This window comes from Jaculus jaculus, chromosome 9, assembly GCF_020740685.1.
Source record: "Jaculus jaculus isolate mJacJac1 chromosome 9, mJacJac1.mat.Y.cur, whole genome shotgun sequence".
NCBI lineage: Eukaryota > Metazoa > Chordata > Mammalia > Rodentia > Dipodidae > Jaculus > Jaculus jaculus.
The window spans coordinates 123,763,230-123,787,222 of NC_059110.1; the positions used below are offsets into that span (position 1 = coordinate 123,763,230).

General features: G+C 45.9%; 1 protein-coding gene across 1 annotated transcript; it reads left to right on the forward strand.

Annotated features, from left to right (window-relative positions):
- The first annotated feature begins 1,442 nt into the window (after nt 1-1,442).
- On the forward strand, nt 1,443-23,857 carry Jpt1 (Jupiter microtubule associated homolog 1). The gene is made up of 5 exons (XM_004655174.3): nt 1,443-1,623; nt 10,851-10,993; nt 13,216-13,313; nt 14,278-14,296; nt 22,858-23,857. The coding sequence occupies exons 1-5, from the start codon at nt 1,568-1,570 to the stop codon at nt 23,004-23,006; spliced, it is 465 nt and encodes a 154-aa protein (XP_004655231.1). The 5' UTR covers nt 1,443-1,567; the 3' UTR covers nt 23,007-23,857.
- Nucleotides 23,858-23,993: the final 136 nt, after the last annotated feature.

Sequence of the window (23,993 nt, forward strand, 5' to 3'; positions counted from 1 at the left end):
CACAGTGCTCCTCCTACCTGTTTCCCAAGGGCTGAGATTGCAGGCATGTGCCACCACACCCAGATTCTCTAGATTTTTAATTTTTAAAAATATTTTATTTATTTATTTGCAAGAAAAGAGACAGAGAAAGATTGGGCACGCTAGGGCCTGAATTTCAGATGCATGTACCACTTTGTGAATCTGGCTTTATGTGGTTACTCGGGAATCAAACTCAGGTCATTAGGCATTGCAGGCAAGCACCTTAACTGCTGAGGCATCTCTCCAGCTCCTTCTCAATTTTGAGACAATCTCAACAAGTTTAGGCCAGCCTAGAACTTGTTTTTGCAGCCCAGTCAGATTTTGAACCTATGATCTTCAAAGCCTCAGCCTTCTGAATAGATGGTATTACAGGCCTAAGCCACCAGGCTGGATTCAGCTAACTTTATCTTCAATTTTTTTTTTCAAGGTAGGGTCACAAATCACACTCTATCCCAGGCTGACCTGGAATTCACTATGTAGTCTCGCGGTGGCCTTGAACTGACAGCAATTCTCCTACCTCTCTGCCTCCCGAGCGCTGGAGTGCTGGGATTGAAGTTATTTATATTAATTTTGAGGCAGGGCCTCTGGTATCCCAGGCTGGCCTCAAGGTCGAGATATAACAGTTCTGGGTGGCTTCCAACTCAGCCGCGATTGTCCTTCCTCAGCCTCCCATGTACTGGTATTAAAGATGGTATGAGTCACCATGTCAGGCTCAGGAAACTTTTTTTTTTTTTTTTTTTTTTAAGATTTATTTATTAGAGACAGAGAGTGGGAGAGAGAGAGAGGGAGAATGGGAGCGCCAAGGTCTCCAGCTATTGCAGAAGAACTCCAGATGCATGCGCCACCATGTGGCTTACGTGGCGTGGGACCTGGATAATCGAACCTGGGTCCTTAGGCTTTGCAGGCATGTGCCTTAACCGCTAAGCCATCTGTCCAGCCCCAGCGGCAGTTTTTAAAAAAGAGATCTTTTTTTGTTTGTTTGTTTGTTTGTTTTATCAAGGTAGTGTCTCACTCTAGGAATTCACTATGCAGTCTCAGGGTGGCCTTGAACTCACGGAAATCCTCCTACCTCTGCCTCCCAAGTGCTGGGATTAAAGGCGTGTGCCAACACAACCAGCCTTCTGGTAACTTTTTTAGGTGACTGTGAACAAGATTTGGAGCTCAGGGCCGCTTAGACTCTTGCCCAATCATCTTCGAGATTTTGGGACGGAGCGGGGGAGGGGAGAACGTCCCCAACCCTTCCCGGTCCAGGAGAGGGGGGGCGGGCTTAGTCCAAGAAGTGGCCTGCCACACAACCCCGTCGCGACACCGTATCGTGCTTGGCACCCCAATCAGCCAATTGGAACGAAGAGATGCATTTGAATTAGCCAATGGTAGCGTGACGGGGGCGGGTCTTGAGAGCCCCATAAAGTCGGACGCCGTCCAGACAGGCGGTGGCGGAGGCTCCGGCGGCTGCGGTGGATTCCGTGTGCGGAGCTGTCTGCGGCCCTCGGGTCCTCACCCTCTCGGCGTCCCGCTCCCGCGCCAGCCTACCTCGCTCCTCAGCGTCATGACCACCACGACCACCTTCAAGGGCGTCGACCCCAACAGCAGGAATAGCTCCCGGTGAGGCGGCGGGGCCGAGCCCCGTGGGGTTCCGCGGGTTGCCCCGGGGAGCGGTTGCCGGCCGGGTGCGGGTCGTTGGCGGTCACCTGTCCTCCGTGCGCTCGCGCCGCCCCGAGTGGCGGAGCCGGCTCCCAGGGGCGCCTCGGCTTTGTGCGCCCGGACCCGCTCGGCATGCGGGCCCCGCCCCGATCCGCCTGCTTTTCCATTCATTCCTCCCACGGAGCCAGGGCTGGGGGGACACGGCCTGCGGTCACTCGCTGCAGGGCAGGCCGCGGGTCGGTCGGGATGTGCGGGAAGATGCGCTCGCCGCGGCGAGACGGTCTTATCCCAGCATGGGGGGTGGGGAAGGGTCTCGGTCCTCCCCCGCCCACCTCCCGAGAGGATCGGGGGGGGGTATGCTGTGGTTTAGGCCCATTGTCCCACCGCGGGGCCACGCGCTCCTTGCCCGTGGCCGCAAGCATGTGCTGGCCTCGGGCAGTGGCTTGGCGTCAGCCCTGGGCGCTGGCAGCGATCACATCCCGCGAGCCGGTCTGCCGAGCGTGGCAAGGCTTCTACCGTCTCCGTGGCCCCACTTGGGGATGGCCCGGGGCCCCGCGTGGCAGGTGCCTGTGTGTACGGGCGGGGCCGGTCATTGCTACACCCTTCACTTCCATCCCGGACCCGAGCGCTGGTCCTCTCTTGGAAGTGCCTTCCCCTCTCCTAACAAAGGAGAGACCCCCGTCTCCTCCCCCTCCCCACGCCCACCTCCGAGCGCGAGGGGGGAGCGGGCCAGCCCTAATGTTTTTTTTTTTTTTTTTTCTGCGTTCAAGCCTTCGGACCTCGAGCTTTCCATCCCGCCTTTCTCACTTCTCCCTTTGACTCAGCCCCGAGTTCATCCTTGGCCTGGGCTCCCTTGCTGGAGGTGGTTTCCTGTGCTTGGGCGGGGCCAGGGAGACATCCATTGTCTCTCCTGGAGTATCTCCACCTGGAAGCTGGAGCCTTTCCTTGGCCACCAGTCCCGCCGCGTTTTGGGGAGGAGCTCCGGGCATAGTGTGTGGTCTGCGACCCTTTCTCAAGCCCGCACTGAACTTGGTAGAAGGGCTCGGGTTCTGTGCAGGGTGTCCACATTGTCTCAGCTCGGTGCACACTGCTCTTACTTAAGATGGGCAGCAGGCATCTCTGAGGTCTTCCCCAAGGCTTGAAAAAAGCTTAGCTTCCACTTTTTTTTCTTCTTCTGGGCTTCTCTTCTGCATTGATCACAACCTGCAGTCATGTGTGGCCAGCCTCGGGGTCCTGGCCAAGTGGCACAAAGGGAGCCATTTTGTGGGGCTAAGACGACAGGCGTGAAATAGCAGTAGCTCACAGGGGTTAGAGAACTTGGGAACAAAAAGCTTGCTTCAGCCGAGGAGGCTTCCAGGGGAGCAGTGAAAGTGACATTCCCTGTCAGCTAACTACTTCTGTTTAACAAAGTAGGGAAGAATGAGTAAGATTGGAACAAAAACAAAAACACAAACTAAGAGCTGACTGGTGGGAGGGTGTGGAACTTCAGAAAGAAAATTCTGGTCACTCCCTCCTCTGTTGTCATCCTTCCAGTGAGATAAATCCCCCCCCCCCCCAGGACTCTAGGACAAGTTGAATCTTGGTTTTAAATTTTGTATGGTGAGGTCAACTTTCTGCTGGTCAGACTTAAGTTGTTGAAATGATAATCTGGGTTTTATCATTTTTGGGGGGTATGTGTGTGTGTGGGGTACTCAGGGCAAATCAGTCATACTGTTTGTTTTTTACAAGTGTGTTTGACATGTGAGACAAATAATTTCTGTGTCTTGTGAAGAAATATTTCAGGTCACCTTTGTCCTCAGTTTCCCAGTTCTCTCGTCATCAAGGGACAATAGTTTAGTCATTTATTCATTCACTTTCAACTCTTCTAAGCTCACCTCTTTTCTCAACTCCTCCAGTAGAATCTGCCTTGCTGTCTACTATGGTGGGGAATGGTTTCTAAAGATGATCTGGAAACTCTAGGATTTAAAGAAGTAACTAAAAAAAATTGCTCTTCATAGCCTAACATTTTTTTTGTTGAGTTTTAAATAGGTAAACATGATACAGTTATGATATTTGTGGTTAGAAAGATAGAGTTAAAAAATAAAGCTGAAATACTTTGCCTCGTGAGCAAGTCCTTTGTTTGGGGATCGCTTGCTATTTCAAGTGGTCTCTACAACAGTGACGTCATCGGGGTAGATATTACCTGCTGTTGCATGGGGAACTGGGACCCATGAAAGTTGGATTAGACAGAGAGATTTGACATGTTTTTAAGTTGGTATTTGGGTAAGAGTATCCCTTTCTTGTCCCCTCCTTTTTTTCAGAGCCAAAAATATTTTCAAGTCCACTAGTGTTTGGAAGAATTTACCCTGGCTAAGATAATTCATGAGGTTTTAATTATGGCTAGCACAGAAAGCCATTCTAATCTCTGTGGAATAAGAGGGTGACAGTGAAGCAAGTTGATTTTAATTCTAATATTTCCAGTGTTAACTTCAAAGTAAACCCCCGGGGGGGGGGATACATACTCAGCAATAGAGCATCACCTGTCAAGTTTCAGGTCCTGGGTGGGATTCTCCAGCACCTCAAAAAGTAAATTTTTTTTTTTTTTCAAGATAGGGTCTCGCTCCAGCCCAGGCTGACCTGGAATTCACTATATAGTCTCAGGGTGGCCTCGAACTTGCAGCAATCCTATTTTTGCCTCCCAAATGCTGGGATTAAAGGTGTGCACCACCACGCCTGGCTAAAAAGTTGTTTTATTTATTTGAGAAAGAGAGAATGAATAGGCACACCAGGGCCTCTAGCCACTGCAAATGAACTCCAGACACAAGCACTACCTTGTGCATCTGGCATTACATGGGTACTAGAGAAGCAAACCTGAGCCCTTTCGCTTTTCAGGCAAGCGCCTTAACCCCAAAGCCATCTCTTCAGCCCTGTTTTTTTTTTTTTTAACAAATCTTGAAGCTGAGAATGTAGATCAGTGGTAGAATCCGTGCCTAACATAGGAAAGACCCTGGTTTTCATCCCCAGAACCCTTTCTCCAAAAAAGTAGTATCTTACCGGGTCTGGTGGTACACACCTTTAATCCCAGTACTTGGGAGGCAGAGGTAGGAGGATTGCTGTAAGTTCTAGGCCAGGCAGGGCTACAAAAAAAAAAAAAAAAAGTCTTTTTGAATTAAATGTACGATTATCATCTTTATAAAAATATATGCTTGGAGGCTGAGGGAGGTGGCTCAGTGGGTAAAGGCTCTTGCTTGAAAGCTTGACTGCTAGGGTTCGATTCCACAGTACTCATGTAAAACCAGCTGAACAAAATGGCACATACATCTAGATTTGATTTCCAGTGGCAAGAGGCCCTAGTGTGCCAATTCTTCCCCCACTTTCTGCTTGCAAATACATACATAAAAATGTTTTTTTTTAAAGTATGTTTGGAAGGCTAGGCATGGTGGCGCATGCCTTTAATTCCCAGCATTTGGGAGGCAGAGGTAGGAGGATCACCATGAGTTCAAGGCCACCCTGAGACTACATAGTGAATTGCAGGTCAGCCTGGGCTAGAGTGAAACCTTACCTTGAAAAAAAAAAAAGAAAAAAAAAAGTATGTTTGCAGACTGGACAGAAGGTTAGCGATTAAAGCTGCTGCCTAAGGACGCAGGTTTGACTCCCTAGGACCCATGTAAGCCAGATGCACAAGGTGATACATATGCGTAAAGTGGTTTACAATGGCTGGAGGCCCTCGTGTGCCCATTCTTTCTCTCTCTCTCTCAAATAAATAAATAAAAATTCAAAAGTATGCTTAAGCTGGGTGTGGTGGCACACACCTTTAATCTCAGCACTCAAAAGGGCAGAGGTAGGAAGGTCTCTGAGTTCTAGTCTAATTTGAGACTACAGAGTGAGTGCCAGGTCAGCTTGGGCTAGAGTGAGATGCTACTTCAAAAGACAAACAACCAAAAATGTATGTTTAAACACATAAGTCTTGATCTATTTTTTAAAATTTTTAATTAATTTATTTGTAAACAGACAAGACAGGGGGGAGAGAGAGAAAAGGGAGAGAATGGGCATTCCTCTAGCCACTGTAAACAAACTCCAGATGCATGCACACTTTGTGCATTTGACCTTACATGGGTACTGGGGAATTGAACTCTAGTAGTTTGATTTTGCAGAAAAGAGCCTTAACCACTGAGCAATCTCTCCAGCCCCCTATCCTGATTTATACTGGTGGATATTTAAGTAAATGCCTTTAACTGCTGTGCTATATTTCCAGCCCCTCTGGTAGATATTTAAAGTGCTTTTTTTTGTTTTAAATTTCAGAATTATTTATTTATTGACACAGGGTCTTTCTATTTAGTTCTGCTAGCCTGGAATTCAAATACGACTCTTTTGCTTTTTTTCCCCCCCTAGGTAGACTCTTAACCCCAGTCTAGGCTGACCTGGAACTCATTCTGTAGTCCCAGGCTGGCCTCAAACTCATGGTGATCCTCCTACCTCAGCCTCCCAAGTGCTGGGATTAAAGTCATGCACCACCATGCCAGGCTGAAATAGAAATAGTATTCCTGACTTTAGCTAGCACTGGCTAGCCTCAAACTTGTGCTGTTCCCCCTTCAGCCTCCTGGGTGCTGGGATTGTAAGCGTGCACCATCTTACCTGGCAAAGTGTTCTTTTTAATGTTTAAAGGAGTGTAGTCGGGTCTGGGGACTAGTTGATGACTTTAAAAACATTGATTTATGCTGGGCGGGGTGGCACATGCCTTTAATCCCAGTAAATTCCAGGTCAGCCTGAACTAGAGTGAGACCCTACCTTGAATTTCTCCCCCGCAAAAAAACAACAATGATTCATTTGCACATGTTTGAGAGAGAGAGAGAGAGAGAGAGAGAGGGAGAGGGAGAGGGGGAGAGAGAGAGAGAGAGAGAGTGTGTGTGTGTGTGTGTGTGTGGTGAGTGAATGAGGGTACTAGAGTCTCTTGCTGCAATAGGAATGCCAGATGCTTGCAAAACTTTTTGCACCTGACTTTATGTGGGTACTGGGGAATCAAACTTGGGCTTGGAGGTTTTACAAGCAAGTGCCTTTAAGTGTTAAGTCATCTTCTCAGCCACAATGAAAAAGTTTTTTTTTTTTTGTTTGTTTTGTTTTTTTTTGTTATTGTTTTGTTTTCGAGGTAGGGTCCTAACTGTTGTTCAGGCTGACCTGGAATTTACTATGTATCCTCAGGGTGGCCTTGAACTCAGGGATCCTCCCACCTCTGCCTCCCAGTGCACTACCACACCTGGCTTGATTTTTTTTTTTTTTTTTACTTTTTTTTTTTTAAGGTAGGGTCTCACTCTAGCCCAGGCTGACCAGGAATTCACTCTATAGGCTCAGGATGGTCTTGAACTCACAGAGGTACTCCTACCTTTGCCACCTGGTGCTGGTATTAAAGGTATGCGCCACCATGCCCAGATTCTTCTTTTCTTTTTTTTTTTTTTTTTTTTGGTTTCTCGAGGTAGGGTCTCACTCTAGCCCAGGCTGACCTGGAATTCACTATGGAGTCTCAGGGTGGCCTCGAACTCACGGCAATCCTTCTACCTCTGCCTCCCGAGTGCTGGGATTAAAGGCGTGCGCCACCATGCCCAGCTCCAGATTTTTTTTCTTGTTTTTTGAGGTAGGGTCTCACACTAGCCTCTGGTGTGCTGGGATTAAAGACATCCTCAATCATTCCCATAGGCTTTTTGTTTTTGATTTTTTCATTGATATTTAAAAATATATATTTATTTATTTGGTAGAGAGGGAGAATGGGCTCACCAGGGCCTCTAACCACTGCACATGAACTCCAGAAGCATACGCCACCTTGTGCATCTGGCTTACATGGGTACTGGGGAATCAAACCTGGGCCCTTTGGTGTCTCAGACAAGTCCCTTAACTGCTAGGCCATCTCTCCAGCCCTCATTGAGATTTTTATTTAGTATGAGTTGAGCATTGCATTTTGCAAAGTGTAGGTTCTAATAGTTACATTCTGAGGAGAGGAGTAGAAGGACTAGAAAACCTTTACCAACAGGTTTGTAGCTAAAAAGAAAAGTAGAATTGTGGGTTTTCAGGGCCTGTTTCTACTATTCTCCCATGACATGGGTGTGTGTATTTTTTTTGTTGTTGTTTCTCAAGGTAGGATCTCACTAACCCAGGCTGACCTGGAATTCACTATGTAGTCCAGGTTAGCCTTGAACTCAGAGCAGCGCTACTTCTGCCTCCTGAGTGCTGTGCTTAAAGGTATGAGCCACCACGCCCAGCTCTGACATGTGGCTCTGAACTTCCAAGCAGAACCTAATACACTTGGCAGGCCAAACACAGCCTCACCTATTTTTACAGGGCCCCTGAACTTTTTACATTGAAAGGTCAAGAAAACAAGATTTCATGATGTGTGAGAAAATTGCATGAGAAAAACATTTGGGTGTCCATAAAGAAAGTTTTATTGGACACAGCCACACTCATTTTCGTATTACCTGGCTTCCTTTGTGCAAATGTTGCAGGAAGATCTGATCCATTGAGCCTGAAGTGTGTGCCTTCACTGCGGTGAGCACAGCCCTGCTGTTCTGGCTGCTGTTCCCAGAGCTCCTGCAGGAGGCAGGGGCTTGAGTGGCAGAGGGAAGGGGTGGAACCGCCCCATGCTGGAGGAAGTAGGCAGGGATAGGTGGAGATGGCTCTGAAGCAGTGAAGAAGTAGCAGGAAGGTGAGGGAGGAAGGCTCTTGGAACCATCTTGATCTGTTTGAGAAGAGTCCATGTTGCTACAAGGCAGAGCTGGTGGGATCTCCTTCTGTCTTGTAATCCAGCCTTGCATGTGCTGAGCTGTGGAGCTTGGGGCAGAGGAGGGCAGGGCTTACCTCTTTAACTGCTGAGCCACCTCTCCGTGGGCTCCCTTGTTCATGCAGGACTGGACAGTATGTGATTCTAGAAAGGGAAGAGAAGTATTAGGGTACTACGGTAAGTGTACCAGCCTGCACCCAAGAAATGGGAGTCAGGACTTCTGTCTAGGGATCCAGAATGGACAGTAGGAAAAGTAGTATGGTCAAAAAGAAACATTGGCATGTTAGTGCCTGGCATGCTGACCACATACACAGGAAGCTGAGAAGCTGAATGGTGGTTCCAGGCCAGCCTAGGCTATATGACACGACCCTGGAGAGAGAGAGAGACAAAGAATTCATTTTGAGACTCGCTCAGACTGCTAAAGATTATGTAATTAATTTATTTGAGAGAGAATATGGCATGTCAGGGCCTCTTGCTGCTGCAGATGAGCTCCACGTACATTGCTACTTTGTGCGTCTGGCTTTACGTGAATATGTAGATACCGGAAAATTGAACCACCACGGCAGGCTTTGCAAGCAATCATCTTTAACTGCTGATGCATGTCCCAGCCTTCCTTTTTTTTTTTTTTTTGAGACATGATCTCACTCTGTAGCTGAGACTGACCAGGCACTAACTACATATCCCAGCTGGTCTCAGACTCATAAGTGATCCTCCTACTTCAGCCACCTGAGTGTTGGGGTGTATTATAGGCAAGAACTACCACACCCAATTCAGAAGTAATCTTCAATAAAAGAACTTTAGGTAACTAGCAATAGAAAAAAATATGTGATAAAAGAAACGACGTAAGGGGGCTGGAGAGATGGTTTAGTGGTTAAGGTGCTTGCCTGCAAAGTCTAAAGATCCAGGTTTGATTTGCCAGAAACCAAATAAGCCAGATGCATAAGGTGACACATGTGTCTGGAGTTCATTTGTAGTGGCTAGAGGCCCTAGCACACCCATTCTCTCTCTGCCTCTTTCTCTCAAATAAATTAATAAAAATAAAATATTTTTATAAAAGGGCCCGGTATGGTGGCACACACCTTTAATCCCAGCACTTAGGCGGTAAAGGTAGGAGGATTGCTGTGAGTTGAGGCCACCTTGAGACTACATAGTTAATTCCAGGTCACCTGGGCCAGAGTGAGACCCTACATTGAAAAACAAGACAAAAAGAAAAAGGAGGGGGGACAAGACATAAGACATTAAGGCTGGAGGGATGACTTAGCGATTGAGGTGCTTACCTGCAAAGCCAAAGGATCCCGGTTTGATTCCTCGGGACCAATGTAAGCCAGATGCACAAGGTGGCACATGCACCTGGAGTTTGTTTATAGTGGTTGGATGCCCTGGTATGCTCATTATGTCTGTCTTTTCCCTGTCTCTACTTGCAAATAAATAAATGTTTTTTAAAAAACTCCATTGTGAGAGCCAGGTATTGGTGGCACAGGCCTTTAATCCCAGCACTCGGGAGGCAGAGATAGGATCACTATGAGTTCTGGGCCACCCTGAGACTACATTGTGAATTCCAGGTCAGCCTGGACTACAGTGAGACCCTACCTTGAAAAAAAAAAAATGCTTTGTGAGTGTATTTGCCATGAGGCACATTTAGGCTAATTTGATGATATGGCTGTACAGAGGTCATTTCAGACCCCTTCAGATATTTACTTAGGAGTGGTATAGCTGAGTCATATGAACCTTCTATTTTTAGTTTGTTTTTTAAGCTTTGTGTGTGTGTATTTGTATGTGCGTGTTTGTGGTGTGGGGTGTGGAGGCCAGAGGAGAGCCTTAGTGTGTCTATCAGGCTTTATAAGCTGTAGCAAACAGAGGACAACTTGAGGCATGTTAGCCCTTGCCTTTTACCTTGTGGGCCTGGGTCTGTCATGGTCACAGCTATGTTCTCCAGCTTAGCTGGCTTCCAGGTGATTCTCTGGTCTCTACCTCCCTGCTTGCCCTAGGCATGGGTTGCTAGGATTCCATTTATTAGCACTATCTGGTTTGGCTTCACCAGCACAGGTGCTTGCATGGATCAGGCAATACTCACCGAGCCATCTCCCCAGCCCAGTTGTTGATATCATTTCCTGTTCTATTAGAGCCCTTGCCCATGCCTCTATCTTGATGTATTTTCCCCTAAGTTTCATAGGTCTTACATTAAAATATTTGACCCATTTTCAATTGATTCTTCAAGGTGAGACGTAGGGATCTAGTCTAGTTTTTCTGTAAGTGGATACTCAGTTGTTCCAACACCATGTATAGATTCCCCCCCACCCCAGGATTTCTGAGGTAGTTTTCCAGCAGTTCCTTCCTATTAAGTAGTAGTCTTTTGGGGAAGGTAAAAGATATATATTCAAACATACTTGTGCCAAGAAATGTTTAGGTATAGTCTAAAATTAATGTTTGCCATTATTTCTAGGGTTTTGCGGCCTCCAGGTGGCGGGTCCAATTTTTCATTAGGCTTTGATGAACCAGCAGAACAGCCTGTGAGGAAGAACAAAATGGCCTCTAACATCTTTGGGACCCCTGAAGAAAATCCTCCTTCTTGGGCCAAATCTGCAGGTACTGCTGGTTTTTGTTGTTTTTAAACCTTAAAATTCAAACAAAAAATAGGAATTTGGGGTTGGAGAGATGGTTTAGCAGTTAAGGTGCTTGCTGTGAAGCCTAAGGACCCATGTTTGACTCTCCAAATTCCACTTAAGCCAGACACACAAGGTGATGCAAGCAGGCAAGGTCACACATGTGCACAAGGTGGCGCATATGAAGTTCGATTGCAGTGGCTGGAGGCCCTGGCCTGCCAAGTCTCTCTCTCCCTCTCTCTTTCTCTTGCTGTCTCTGTCTCTCATAAAAAAAAACAAAAACAGCCAGGTGTGGTGGCGCATGCCTTTAATCCCAGCACTTGGGAGGCAGAGGTAGGAGGCTGGCTTCAAACTCGGCAATTCTCCTACTTCTGCCACCCAAGTGCTGGGACTATATGCGTGTACCACCACTCTTGTTTTTTAAACTTGTTTACACATGTGTGTGCATGTGTGCTCCTGCAGGGTTTTTTTCTACTGCAAATGAACATCCATCTGGCATGCGGGTGGCTGAGGAATTGAACCCAGGTCCTATAGGCTTTGCAAGAAACTGTCTTTAAGTGCTGAGCCACCTCCCTAGCTTGGGGGTGCTGCTTTAAAAAAAAATTATTTATTTGTTTATTATAGAGGGAGGGATGGAGAATAGGCATGCCAGGGCTTCTAACTAGTGCAAATGAACTCCAGACGCATGAGCCACCATGTGCATCTGGCTTACATGGGACCTGGAGAATCGAACCTGGGTCCTTAGGCTTCTCAGGCATGAGCCTTAACTACTAAGCCATCTCTCTAGCCCATGGGGTGCTGCTTTTATATATAATCACTGTTCAGAGACCCAGATCCAGCAGAGACACCCTGGTTTTGTGCTCACCAGCAAAATCTGTTTAATGTTAATGAAATAAACAGCCATTGAAAAAAGATAGTAGCTGGATATGTGATGGTCCCATCCAGTACTTGAGAAGCTGAGGCAGAAAGATTGAGACTTCCAGGCTAGTTTATGCTATGTAATAAGAACCTGTCTCAAAAAAAAAAAAAAAAAGTGGGACTGTAGAGATAGCCTAGTGGTTACGGCACTTGCCTGCAAAACCAAAGGACCTAGGTTTGATTCCCTAGGACCCATGTAAGCCAGATGCACAAAATGGCACATGCATCTGGAGTTCATTTGCAGTGGCTGGAGGCCCTGGCACACCCATTATCTATCTGCCTCTCTCTGCTTCTTTCTCTATATCTCAAATAAATAAATAATAAAATATTGAAAGAAAAATAAAAGCCAGGTGTGGTGGCTCATGCCTTTGATCCCACTTGGGAGGCAAAGGTAGAAGAATCGCCTTGAATTTGAGGTTAGCCTGAGACTATATAGTGAATTCCAGGTCAGTCTGGGTTAGAATGAGACCCTACCTCAAAAAAAAGAAAAAAAAAAGAAAAAAAAAAAGTGGATCCCTAAGGTTTACTGGCTAGCTAAGTTTGTCTGAATTCAATGAATTCTAGGTTCACCAAGAGATCCTGTCTCGGGCTGGAGAGATGGCTTAGTGGTTAAGTGCTTGCCTGTGAAGCCTAAGGGCCCCAGTTCAAGGCTTGATTCCCCAGGACCCAAGTTAGCTAGATGCACAAGGGGGCGCACACATCTGGAGTTTGTTTGCAGTGGCTAGAAGCCCTGGCGTGCCCATTCTCCTCTCTGTCTCTGTCTTTGTCTCTGCCTCTTTCTCTTTCTGTCTGTCACTCTCAGTCTCTGGCTCTCATGTGCATGTTCACACATATGTACCACAGATATGTATGTGTGCCCCCCCCACATACACATGCAAAAAATAATAATAAAAAGACCAAGAATGTGGGAAACATTGGTAATTTACGTAATGAAGTCTGTAGTATTTTTTTTTTAAATTTTTTTTTTTATTTGAGAGCGACAGACACAGAGAGAAAGACAGATAGAGGGAGAGAGAGAGAATGGGCACGCCAGGGCTTCCAGCCTCTGCAAACGAACTCCAGACGTGGGACCTGGGGAACTGAGCCTCGAACCGGGCTCCTTAGGCTTCACAGGCAAGCGCTTAACCGCTAAGCCATCTCTCCAGCCCATCCTGTAGTATTTTTCAGCTGTTGGTTAATCTCCCCTGACTGTCTCCCTTCGATCCTGGGATATAACTCTCACAGAGAGTGTTTGGCTTGAGGTCTCCCTGTTGTATCAAATTGAAGAATGTACGTTTTGGTTTCTAGGTGCCAAGTCTAGTGGTAGCAGGGAAGATTTGGAGTCGTCTGGACCACAAAGAAGGAACTCCTCTGAAGCAAGCTCTGGAGACTTCTTTGATCTGAAGGTCAGCATGATAACCGGGAGGGAAAACAAGCTGGCTGTGTGGTTTTGAAATTAAACTTCCCATTGTTTACGAAGAGTTTCAGTTTTGCCACTGGACTGTTCTGAAAGTGGTAATTAGGGTAGCGACTGGGCCGTCTCGGTGATGGAAGATGAGTAGAGTGAAATCTGACAAAAAGACAAGTGAGTTAACCCAGCCTGGTCTGCTCCGATGTCTCTTAGTGTCAGATTGGTCCCTTCAGTGTTCCTTCTCGGAACTCCAGGGCAGCCTCACTTCTTGTGTATCTCTTATAGAGTAGCATTTTGGAGTTCAAGGACTATTTCACTTGTGAATATTGTTTCCAGTTGTACTTTTGAAAACAATAGCACCAATGTCAGAGATATGTCTGTGGGTGGCAACAACTGCCGAACCCCTGGGCCTGGGTACCTCAGTGTATGCTGATGCTATGGGAAGGCTGCCCATGGGCTGTGCAGTTGATTGACAGGGCCCCTCAATGACTGGACGGGAAAGAGAAAGAAGAGAAGGCTAGACTTGGCATTTCTTTTTTGATAAAAGGTCATAGGTCATCAGTAAATGCTATGGGCTGTTTGTTTATTTAATTTAATTAATTTATTTATTGGTTTTTCAAGGTAGGGTTTCACTCTACCCCAGGGTGACCTGGAATTCACTCGTCAGTCTCAGGGTAGCCTTGAACTCACAGTGATCTTCCTACCTCTGCCTCCTAAGTGCTGAGATTAAAGGCGTGTGCTACCACGCCCAGCTCCTGCTTGGTATTTTTAGGTGTGTTAGGGGCATTGGCAATTTATTGTGCAGAATTGCTGTATAGCACTGCCCTAAGATAAGTCAGGGCTGTTCCCCACCCACCGTATTTCTGTGCATCAGCTGTGTTAGCTGCTCTGAATTGTTACTGTTGGTGTGCTACCAAATTAAAATGAGAACTAAATTTTTAATTTTTTTTCTTTTCCAGGGAGAAGGTGATATTCATGGTAAGTTCTTTAGAAGACTGAATTGCTGTTTCTATAAACATTGGTAAATAGATCTGGGGGTTCCTGCCCAGGTTTAAAAAAAAATTTGTCCTGGCATTGGTGGCGCACGCCTTTAATCCCAGCACTCAGGAGGCAGAGGCAGGAGGATTGCCTTGAGTTTGAGGCCAGCCTGAGATTACATAGTGAATTCCAGGTCAGCCTGGGCTAGAGTGAGACCCTACCTCAAGAAACAAACAAAAAAGGGGAGGGTGTTGCTGGAGAGAAGGTTTAGCAGTTAAGACACTTGCCTTTGAAGCCCAAGAACCCAGGTTTGATTCTCTACAACCCATGAAAGCCAGATGTACAAGGTGGCACATGTGTCTGGAGTTACTTTGCAATGACTAGAAGCCCTTGTGTATCCATTCTGTCTACCCCCCCATAAATAAATAAATTAAAAAAAAATTTTTTAATTTTTATTAGCATTTTCCATGATTATAAAAAAATAATAAAAATTTTTAAAAAGTACAAGTTGAAAATAATATAGAGGGACATCCCACATTCCCCTTCAGCTAATGGGGGCAAGGGAACAGGGCACTGCATGGGCACATAACATGTGTCACATAAAAACAAACATTGGAGTTGGGAGTGGTGGCACACACCTTTCCAGCACACGGGAGTCAGGTAGATGGATTGTTGTGAGTTCAAAGCCACCCTGAGACTATATATAGTGAGTTCTTGGTCAGCCTGGACTAGAGTGAGAACCTACCTCGAAAAACCAAAACACCCCAAAATATAAATAAATAAAAACACACATTTTACATGCACATGCAGAAAACTGCTTTTTGATTCTTTTTAAATTTTTTTTTCTTATTTTTATCTATTTATTTGAGAGCGGCAGACAGACAGAGAAAGAGGCAGAGAGAGTGGACGCACCAGGGCTTTCAGTCACTGCAAACGAACTCCAGATGTGTGCACCCCCTTGTGCATCTGGCTAACATGGGTCCTGGGGAATTGAGCCTCGAACCAAGGTCCTTAAGCTTCACAGGCAAGCGCTTAACCTATAAACCATCTCTCCAGTCCCTGCTTTTTGATTTTTATCATTTCTTCAGGAGTGAGGTCTGGCTGAGTCTTATGTCCTGATACACTCTGGATAGAGAGCAAAGTAGATCAGCTAGGAAGCTTTAAACATGCACTATCCTCCTGACATGAACCAACTGGCATTCATGACCCCTTGGCAGCTATTAGCACTCCCCCAAGAGCAACACAGTTCTGAGCCACAGTGCTTGGTGCAGAGAATGGAGGAGATTCCAGAATCGAGAACCAAATGGGAAGAAATACCGTACGAGTAGGGTCCTCAGTGGAAAGGGTCAAACGATGACTGTCTGTTCCTATATTAAAGTCCTCAATTCTCATCAATCAGAGTTCTGGGTTAGAGAGATGGTTTGGTGGTTAAGGTGCTTGCCTGTGAAGCCTAAGGACCCATGTTTGACTCTCTAGATCCTATGTAAGCCAAACACTCAAGGTGACACAAGCATGCAAGGTTGCCCATGCACAAAAGATGGCACAGGTGTCTGGAGTTCCATTGCAGTGGCTAGAGACCCTGGTTCTCCAATTCTTTTACAAATACCCATGCCTTGACTAGGCCAGTGTTTGTTATGATTACTGAGAGCTTTTTAACAGGAGCCTCTGGTATTTCAAGCTCAGCTTGTTGCATCCACTATACAAAGATTGTTTCATTTTATACTCTTTATTCAATAAAACATTAGTTTATTGCCGGGCATGGTGGCACACCCTGTAATCCCAGCACTCCGTCTGAAGGCAGAGGTAGGAGGATTGCCGTGAGTTCAAGGCCACCCTGAGACTACATGGTGACATAGTGAATTCCAGGTCAGCCTGGGTTAGAATCAGACCCTACCTTGAAAAACAAACAAACAAAAAACCCAAAAAACAAAGAAACAAAAAAAACAGTTCACCCCTGGGTGATTTTAGACATGATTTATTTTCAGGTAGCTGTCCATGCTAATAATTATAGATGGAAATGAACTGTAATCATTTACTTAATTATTTTAAATCTTTGAAGTATTTTGGCACCTCTTTTAACAAGCGCCAGGGAACCACTGAGAGGGGTAGGCCCAGGCTTAGAGGTGTGGCTCAGCAGCAGTCAGTCCAGTTCCCTGGTTCGTGGGCCCTGGCTTGGGAAGACCTGGCTGATTCCCCATAGTCCTCCACCGTCACCTTGTGGGATGCTGGGTGTGTCAGAACCAAACTCCTCTTCTGCCCTCTCAGTGTGCTTCCTGCATGGGATGGGGTTGTGGGAGCATTTGCAGCCTTGTCTGTGTTCTTTATTTTTTGTTTTTTTGAGGTAAGGTCTCACTCTAGCCCACGCTGACCTGGAATTCACTGTGGAGTCTCAGGGTGGCCTCAAACTCACAGCAACCCTCCTAACTCTGCCTCCAGAGTGCTGGGATTAAAGGTGTGTACCACCACGCCCAGCTTCCTTTTAATGCTTTAATTTATTTGAGGTAGGTTTTCACTCTAGTCCAGGCTGACCTGGAATTCACTATGTAGTCTCAGGGTGGCCTCAAACTCAGGATCCTCCTTCCTCTGCCTCCCAAGTGCGGGGATTACAGGCGTGTGCCACCACGCCTGGCTTGTCAGGGTTCTTCTTGTAAGGCTCTTGTATAGATTGGAGATGTTTTCAGTCATTATTTGTGACAGCTTGTGGTGCCATTTGTAAATACTGTTCAAAAATAAAATCTAAACTGGGTGTGGTGGCTTAGGAAGATTACTGTGAATTCAAGGCCATTCTGAGACTACAAAGTGAATTCCAGGTCAGCCTGGACTAGAGTGAAAACCCACCTCAAAAAACTAACTAATTAATTAAGTAAATAAAATCTAGACTCTCCTCTTCCCCGCCCAGCATTGGGGATTGAATGTAGGGCTTTTGTGTATATTCCAGGGAAGCATGCTACCACCGAGCTCCATTCCTATAATCCTCTTCTAGGTCTTTTTTTAATTCACACAAGTATTTATGGAATTTGGGGGGGGCATACCAGGGTCTCTTGCTGCTGCACATGAATGCCAAGTGGATGTGCCAGTTTTGCTTCTGGCTTTACATGGGTGCTAGGGAATTGAACCTGGGCCAGCAGGGTTTGAAAATGAGTGTCTATACCTAAGCTATCTCTCCAGCCCCTCTCTTGCTTTGGAGGCAGGGTCTTACTGTAACCCAGGCTGGTCGCTCAGCTTCCCAGGTGTTGAGATTATAGGTGGCAGCCGCACCCAGCTGTCCTCTGCTTTCTGTTTTCATGGCACTTCTACTATTAGACCATACTTAGCAGAATCTCTTCCCCCACTCCCCTCCCGGCCCATGTAAGGCCTGGTGAATGATAGGCAAGGACTCAACAACTGACCAACATCCCCCGCTGAACAGATATTGGCAAGTGGATATAATTTAAAATTTGGAGCCACTTTGTGCATCTGGCTTATGTGGGTCTTGGAGAATTGAACCTGGGTCCTTAGGCTTGTAGGCAAGCACCTTAACTCCTAAGCTATCTGTATCTCTCCAGCCCCTAGGTTGTTTTTGAGATAGCATCTCATATATTCCAGGCTGCCCTGCACCTTGCTCTCCCTCCCTCCATCTCCTACCTCCCAAATACTGGTGTGCACCACTATGCCAGGTTTATGTGGTACTGAGATCGAACTTGCAAGCTAGGGAAAGAGCTATATCCCCTGAGATGCTTTTTGAGGTTGGGTCTCACTAACTTGCCCATAGTAGCCTCCAACTCCTTAGCTTAAGAGATCGTCACCTCTCTGATTTCCATGTGGCTGGGAGTACAAGTGTGCACTGCTTGGCCCAGCTGTTAGGGAACTTATCGTTAGTAATAGGCTTCCTTGGGAATTAGCCAGTCAGTGACTTCACTAAACACTAGCTGGGATATTGGCTAATAATATAGTAGTGCTTAGGACTTTCAGGTGGGAGGCACCCAGTTAATTTAAATGGGAATGGCCTGATTAATGGAGAAGTTATTATAGTTGAGTAGGAGAAAGCTGGACTCTTTGATAGTGTTGGGGTAATTGACAGTGTGGTTAAAACAACACCCTCACCCAGTAATCATGGAAGTGCTTGCTTGATTCCTCCCCCCATTCCCCTTTGGTTTTTCAAGGTAGGGCTTTGTTCTATCTCTGACTGACCTGGAATTCACTATGTAGTCTCAGGGTGGCCTTGAACTCATGTTGATCCTCTTACCTCTGTAAAATATATGTTTTAAAACTATAGTTTCACCAGGCTTGGAGGTACACACCTTTAATCCCAGCACTTGGGAGGCAGAGGTAGGTGAATTGTCATGAGTTTGCGGCTACCCTGAGACTACATAGTAAATTGCACATTACCCTGGGCTAAAGAGTGAGACCCTACCTCGAAAAATCAAAACCAAACCAAAACAAAAAAACCCTATAGTTGCATCCAGGCTCAGTAGCACATGCTTTCAGGTCAGCCAAGTGAGACCGTGAAAGTATAGTTCTACTGTGAATGTGGATCACTGTAGCACCATCCTAGAGTGGGAAACTTGAAAGTGGTGTATCATCTGTAGCGTATCATGTAATAATGACAAATAGTATAATGCAATTAAAGTGAATTATGACTACGTAGAAGTTTCTGAGAATGGAAAAGGAAGTTGGTATCCTGTATGTTTAATGCAGTGAAGCACGTAGATATTAATTTGTGAGCTTGTGTGTGCTGGCAGAAGCTCTACCATGGAGGTATACTCTCAGCCCCGATATAATGCTGGGTGCAGAACTGGGGTGGCAGAGACAGGAGGGTACCTAGAGCTTGGTGCCCAGCTAGTCTCTCCAAATCGGTGAGCTCCCGGTTCAAGGAGAGATTCTGTCTCAAAAACTACGGCAGAGGGCTGGAGAGGTCACATTAAGCCATATGCACAAAGTGACACATGCATCTGGAGTTGGTTTACAGCGGCAGAAGGCCAGGGAGAGCCCATCCTCTTTTTCTCTTAATCACATATATATATTTTAAATTTTTTGTTCATTTTTATTTACTTATTTGAGTGTGACAGAGAGAAAAAGAGACAGAAAGAGAAAGAATGGGCGTGCCAGGGCTTCCAGCCACTGCAAAGGAACTCCAGACGTGTGTGCCCCCTTGTGCATCTGGCTAACGTGGGTCCTGGGGAATTGAGCCTCAAACCGGGGTCCTTAGGCTTCACAGGCAAGCGCCTAATTGCTAAGCCATCTCTCCAGCTCAATATATTTTTCAAAAAATAGCCAGAGGATGAGCGTGGTGCCACACACCTTTAGTCACAGCACTTGGGAAGCAGAGGTAGGAGGATTGCCATGAGTTTGAGGCCAACCTAAGACTACATAGTGAATTCCAGGTCAACCTGGACTAGACTGAAATTGTACTTCAAAAAAAATGACCCTGCCCCCCCAAAATAATTAGGGGCCACAGAGTTGGCTTAGTGGTGAGGGCACTTGCCCCCAAAGCCAAAGGACCCAGGTTTGGTTCCCAAGGATCCATGTAAAGCCATTTGCACAAGGTGGCACATGTCTGTAGTTCATTTGCAGTGGCTAGAGGCCCTGTTGTGCCCATTCTCTATCTGCCTTTGAACTCCCTCAAATGAATAAAATGTTTTGGATTTAAAAAAAATTTTTGTTTATTTTTATTTATTTGAGAATGACAGAGAAAGAGGCAGATAGCGAGAGAGAATGGGTATGCCAGGGCCTCCAGCCACTGCGAATGAACTCCAGACGCTTGTGCCCTCTTGTGCATCTGGCTAACGTGGGTCCTGGAGAATCGAGCCTTGAACCAGGGTCCTTAGGCTTCACAGGCAAGTGCTTAACCGGTATTACAAAAGGCCCTGTGTCTCAAAAATCACCAAATTTAGGCCGGGTGTGGTGGTACACACCTTTAATCCCAGCACTTGGGAGGCAGAGGTAGGAGGATTTCCATTAGTTCTAGCCCATGTTTTAGATTTTTAATTTTTGGATTTAGGGTCTCACTCTAGCCCAGGGTGACCTGGAATTCACTATGTAGTCTGAGTGGCCTTGAAGTCACAGTGATCTTCCTACCTGGCTGAATAAAATATTTTTTAAAAAAGATTTAAAAAAGTATCAGGTATGCCGGGCATGGTGCTGAATGCCTTTAATCCCAGCACTAGGGAGGTAGAGGTAGGTGGATCGCCATGAGTTTGAGGCTACCCTGAGACTACATAGTGAATTCCAGGTCAGCTTTGACTAGAGTGAGACCCTACCTGGAAAAACAAAACAAAACAAAAAAAGTATTAGGTATGGTGGCATATGCTTTCAATCCCAGCACTTGGGAGGCAGAGGTAGGAGGATTGCCATGAGCTCATGGCCACCCTGAACTACATAGTCAGTTCCAGGTCAGCCTGGGCTAGAGTGAGACCCAACCTCAAAAAAACAATCAAAAAATTAAAAAAAAATTTAATCTAGGTGTGATGGCACATGCTGTTAATCCCAGAACTCAGGAGGCAGAGGTAGGATCACCATGAGTTCGAGGCCACCCTGAGTCTACATAGTGAATTCCAGATCAGCCTGAGCTAGAGCGAAACCCTATCTTGAACCCCCCCCAATTCTATTATATAAATAAAATTAAATTAAAAAATAAGGCAGAGCATAGTGGCAAACACCTTAATCCCAGCACTCAGAAGGCAGAGGTAGGAGGCAGAGGTAGGAGGATTGCTGTGAGTTTGAGGCCAGCCTGAGACTTCAGAGTGAGTTCCAGGTCAACCTGGGTTAGAGTAAGATAATACCTTGAGTAAAACCTTAAAAAAAAAAAAAAAAAGGTATAGAGAGCAAATGAGAAAGACACTCAACATTGAACTCTGGCCTCCAGACACATGTGCATGCATACATACACAAATATATGAAGACAAAACAATTTTTTGGCAAAAAGTTTTTTTTAATTTTTATTAACATTTTCCATGATTATAAAATATATCCCTGTTCAAAAACACTATTGGTGACATTTTTACTTCTTATGTATGTAATTAATAAATTTTTATGATTAAAGAAATGCTAGCACAAAAAAAAATAAAAAAAATAAAATATATCCCATGGTAATTCCCTCCCTCCCCACCCCCACACTTTCCCATTTGAAATTCCATTCTCCATCATATTACCTCCCCATTACAATCATTGTAATTACATATATACAATATCAACCTATTAAGTATCCTCCTCCCTTCCTTTCTCTACCCTTTATGTCTCCTTTTTAACTTACTGGCCTCTGCTACTAAGTATTTTTCATTCTCACGCAGAAGCCCAGTCATCTGTAGCTAGGATCCACATATGAGAGAGAACATGTGGCGCTTGGCTTTCTGGGCCTGGGTTACCTCACTTAGTATAATCCTTTCCAGGTCCATCCATTTTTCTGCAAATTTCATAACTTCATTTTTCTTTACCGCTGAGTAGAACTCCATTGTATAAATGTGCCACATCTTCATTATCCACTCATCTGTTGAGGGACATCTAGGCTGGTTCCATTTCCCAGCTATTATAAATTGAGCAGCAATAAACATGGTTGAGCACGTACTTCTAAGGAAATGAGATGAGTCCTTTGGAAATATGCCTAGGAGTGCTATAGCTGGGTCATATGGTACATCAATCTCTAGCTGTTTTAGGAACCTCCACACTGTTTTCCACAATGGCTGGACCAGATTGCATCCCCACCAGCAGTGCAGAAGGATTCCTTTTTTTCCACATCCCCGCCAACATTTATGATCATTTGTTTTCATGATGGTGGCAAAAAGTTTTTTTTTTGAGGTAGGGTCTCACTCCCATCCAGGCTGACCTGGAATTCACTCTGAAGTCTCAGGGTAGCCTTGAACTCACAGTGATCCTCCTACCTCTGCCTCCTGAGTGCTGGGATTAAAGGTGACAAAAACTTTTATTGGGATATGTGTTTGTAATTTTTTTTCCTAGCCCAGTTTGCCCTGGAGTTCACTATGTTGTCTCAGGGTGGCCTGGAACTCATGGAAATCCTCCTACCTCTGCCTCCCAAGTGCTGGGATTAAAGGTGTGTACCACCACACCCGGCCTAAATTTGGTGATTTTTGAGACACAGGGCCTTTTGTAATACCGGTTGGCCTTACATTCATTATGTCAGGAAGGTAGACCTTGATAATTAGGTATTCACTGCCGCACCTGGGTTGTTTGTGTAATGGGAAAGAGAATGTACAAAAGGAGCAGCGGTCATTGCTGGGTAAAGAGTGACCATGTGCTTGCCGTTGTTGATTCAGTATGTTTTGACCCCATCATCCTCAGACTGCCAAAGGAAAAACAGACTCTCAGTCTTTTTTAAAAAAAATTTCATTTATTTGAGAGAAAGAGGCAAAGAGAGAGAGAGTGGGCATACCAGGTCCTTCATCCACAGCAAACAAGCTCCAGAAGCATGCGCCCCCTGTATGTCAGGCTTACGTGGGTTCTGGAGAATCAAACCTAGGTTCTTTGGCTTTGTAGGCAAACGCCTTAACCACTGAGCCATCCATTCAGCCTGAGACTCCTATCCTAACAGAGCTAATTATCCTCATTCGCATTGTCTGTCTCCCTAGAAAATGTGGACACAGACTTCCAAGCCAGCCTGGGGCAGAGCGAAGAGAAGCCTGTGCCTGCTGCTCCTGTGCCCAGCCCGGTGGCCCCAGCCCCTGCGCCGTCCAGGAGAAACCCCCCTGGTGGCAAGTCCAGCCTGGTCTTGGGTTAATTAACTCTGACTGTCAGAACTCTGTCCTTTTGTTTGTTTGTTTTCTCTATGCTCGTGAACTGCACAAGGTGAGCCTGACTGTACATCTTTCTGATTTGTTTCATTAAAAAAGAAGCACTTTATGTATTGCTGTCCTTTTTTTTCTCTTTATTTATTTATTTATTTTCTCCTTTCTCTTTCTTTTTGAAGCACAGGTTTCTGTTTCTCTGACTCCTGGGTTTGTGGGCCGTGGCATGAGTGTTTTCTAGTAGTAGATTGGAATAGTAGATTGTTTTTAAGAACAAATAATCTGGTTCCCACTGTGTTAGAGGCTCTTTTGTATTGGGGGTTTTTGACACTGTACTTGGCTTACTGTGATGGGATAGACATCAGCTGGCACCCCCCGGCAGCCCCACCATACCAGGTTGTCTTTATGCAGAACCTCTCGATGGTGTCGCCCCACTGTGCCAGTGCCCTTTGCCAAGCGCATCTTCCTGTGCCATACGGACCAATAAAGAGGCCTGCACCTCACCCCTCACTGCCTACAGTGCCAGGGTGTTTATGAAGTGAGCCAGGTATAACATGACTGGCCGGCTGGTGAGCAAAGGCCTGCTGTTGTGGAGCAGAGGAAGGACGCCCAGTCATTCTGCCTGGGTTGATGAGGCAAGGCGGGGCCAGCAAGGGAGGCAGTCTTGCTGCGGTGGGTCGGGTCTCCAGGAGGGGCTCCCCCAGGGGCATTGTTCTTACCCAACTCGATGCTGTGTGCATGATGCTGGTGCTTGACCATGAGAGAAAGTCTCACCCTTACCATGTGTGCTGTACTTCTCAATCCTGGACTGCAGCTTAAAGTAAACAATCTCCACATTTTGAAACACTGTTCTGTGTCTTGTTTTCTTTGTGAGTGGGGAAGAGTTTGAGAAAGGGCCTCACTTGGTAGCAGGGTTGCTCTTGAACACCTGATCTTTCTATTTCCATCTCCCACTCCTAGGATTACTGGTATGAGCTGGG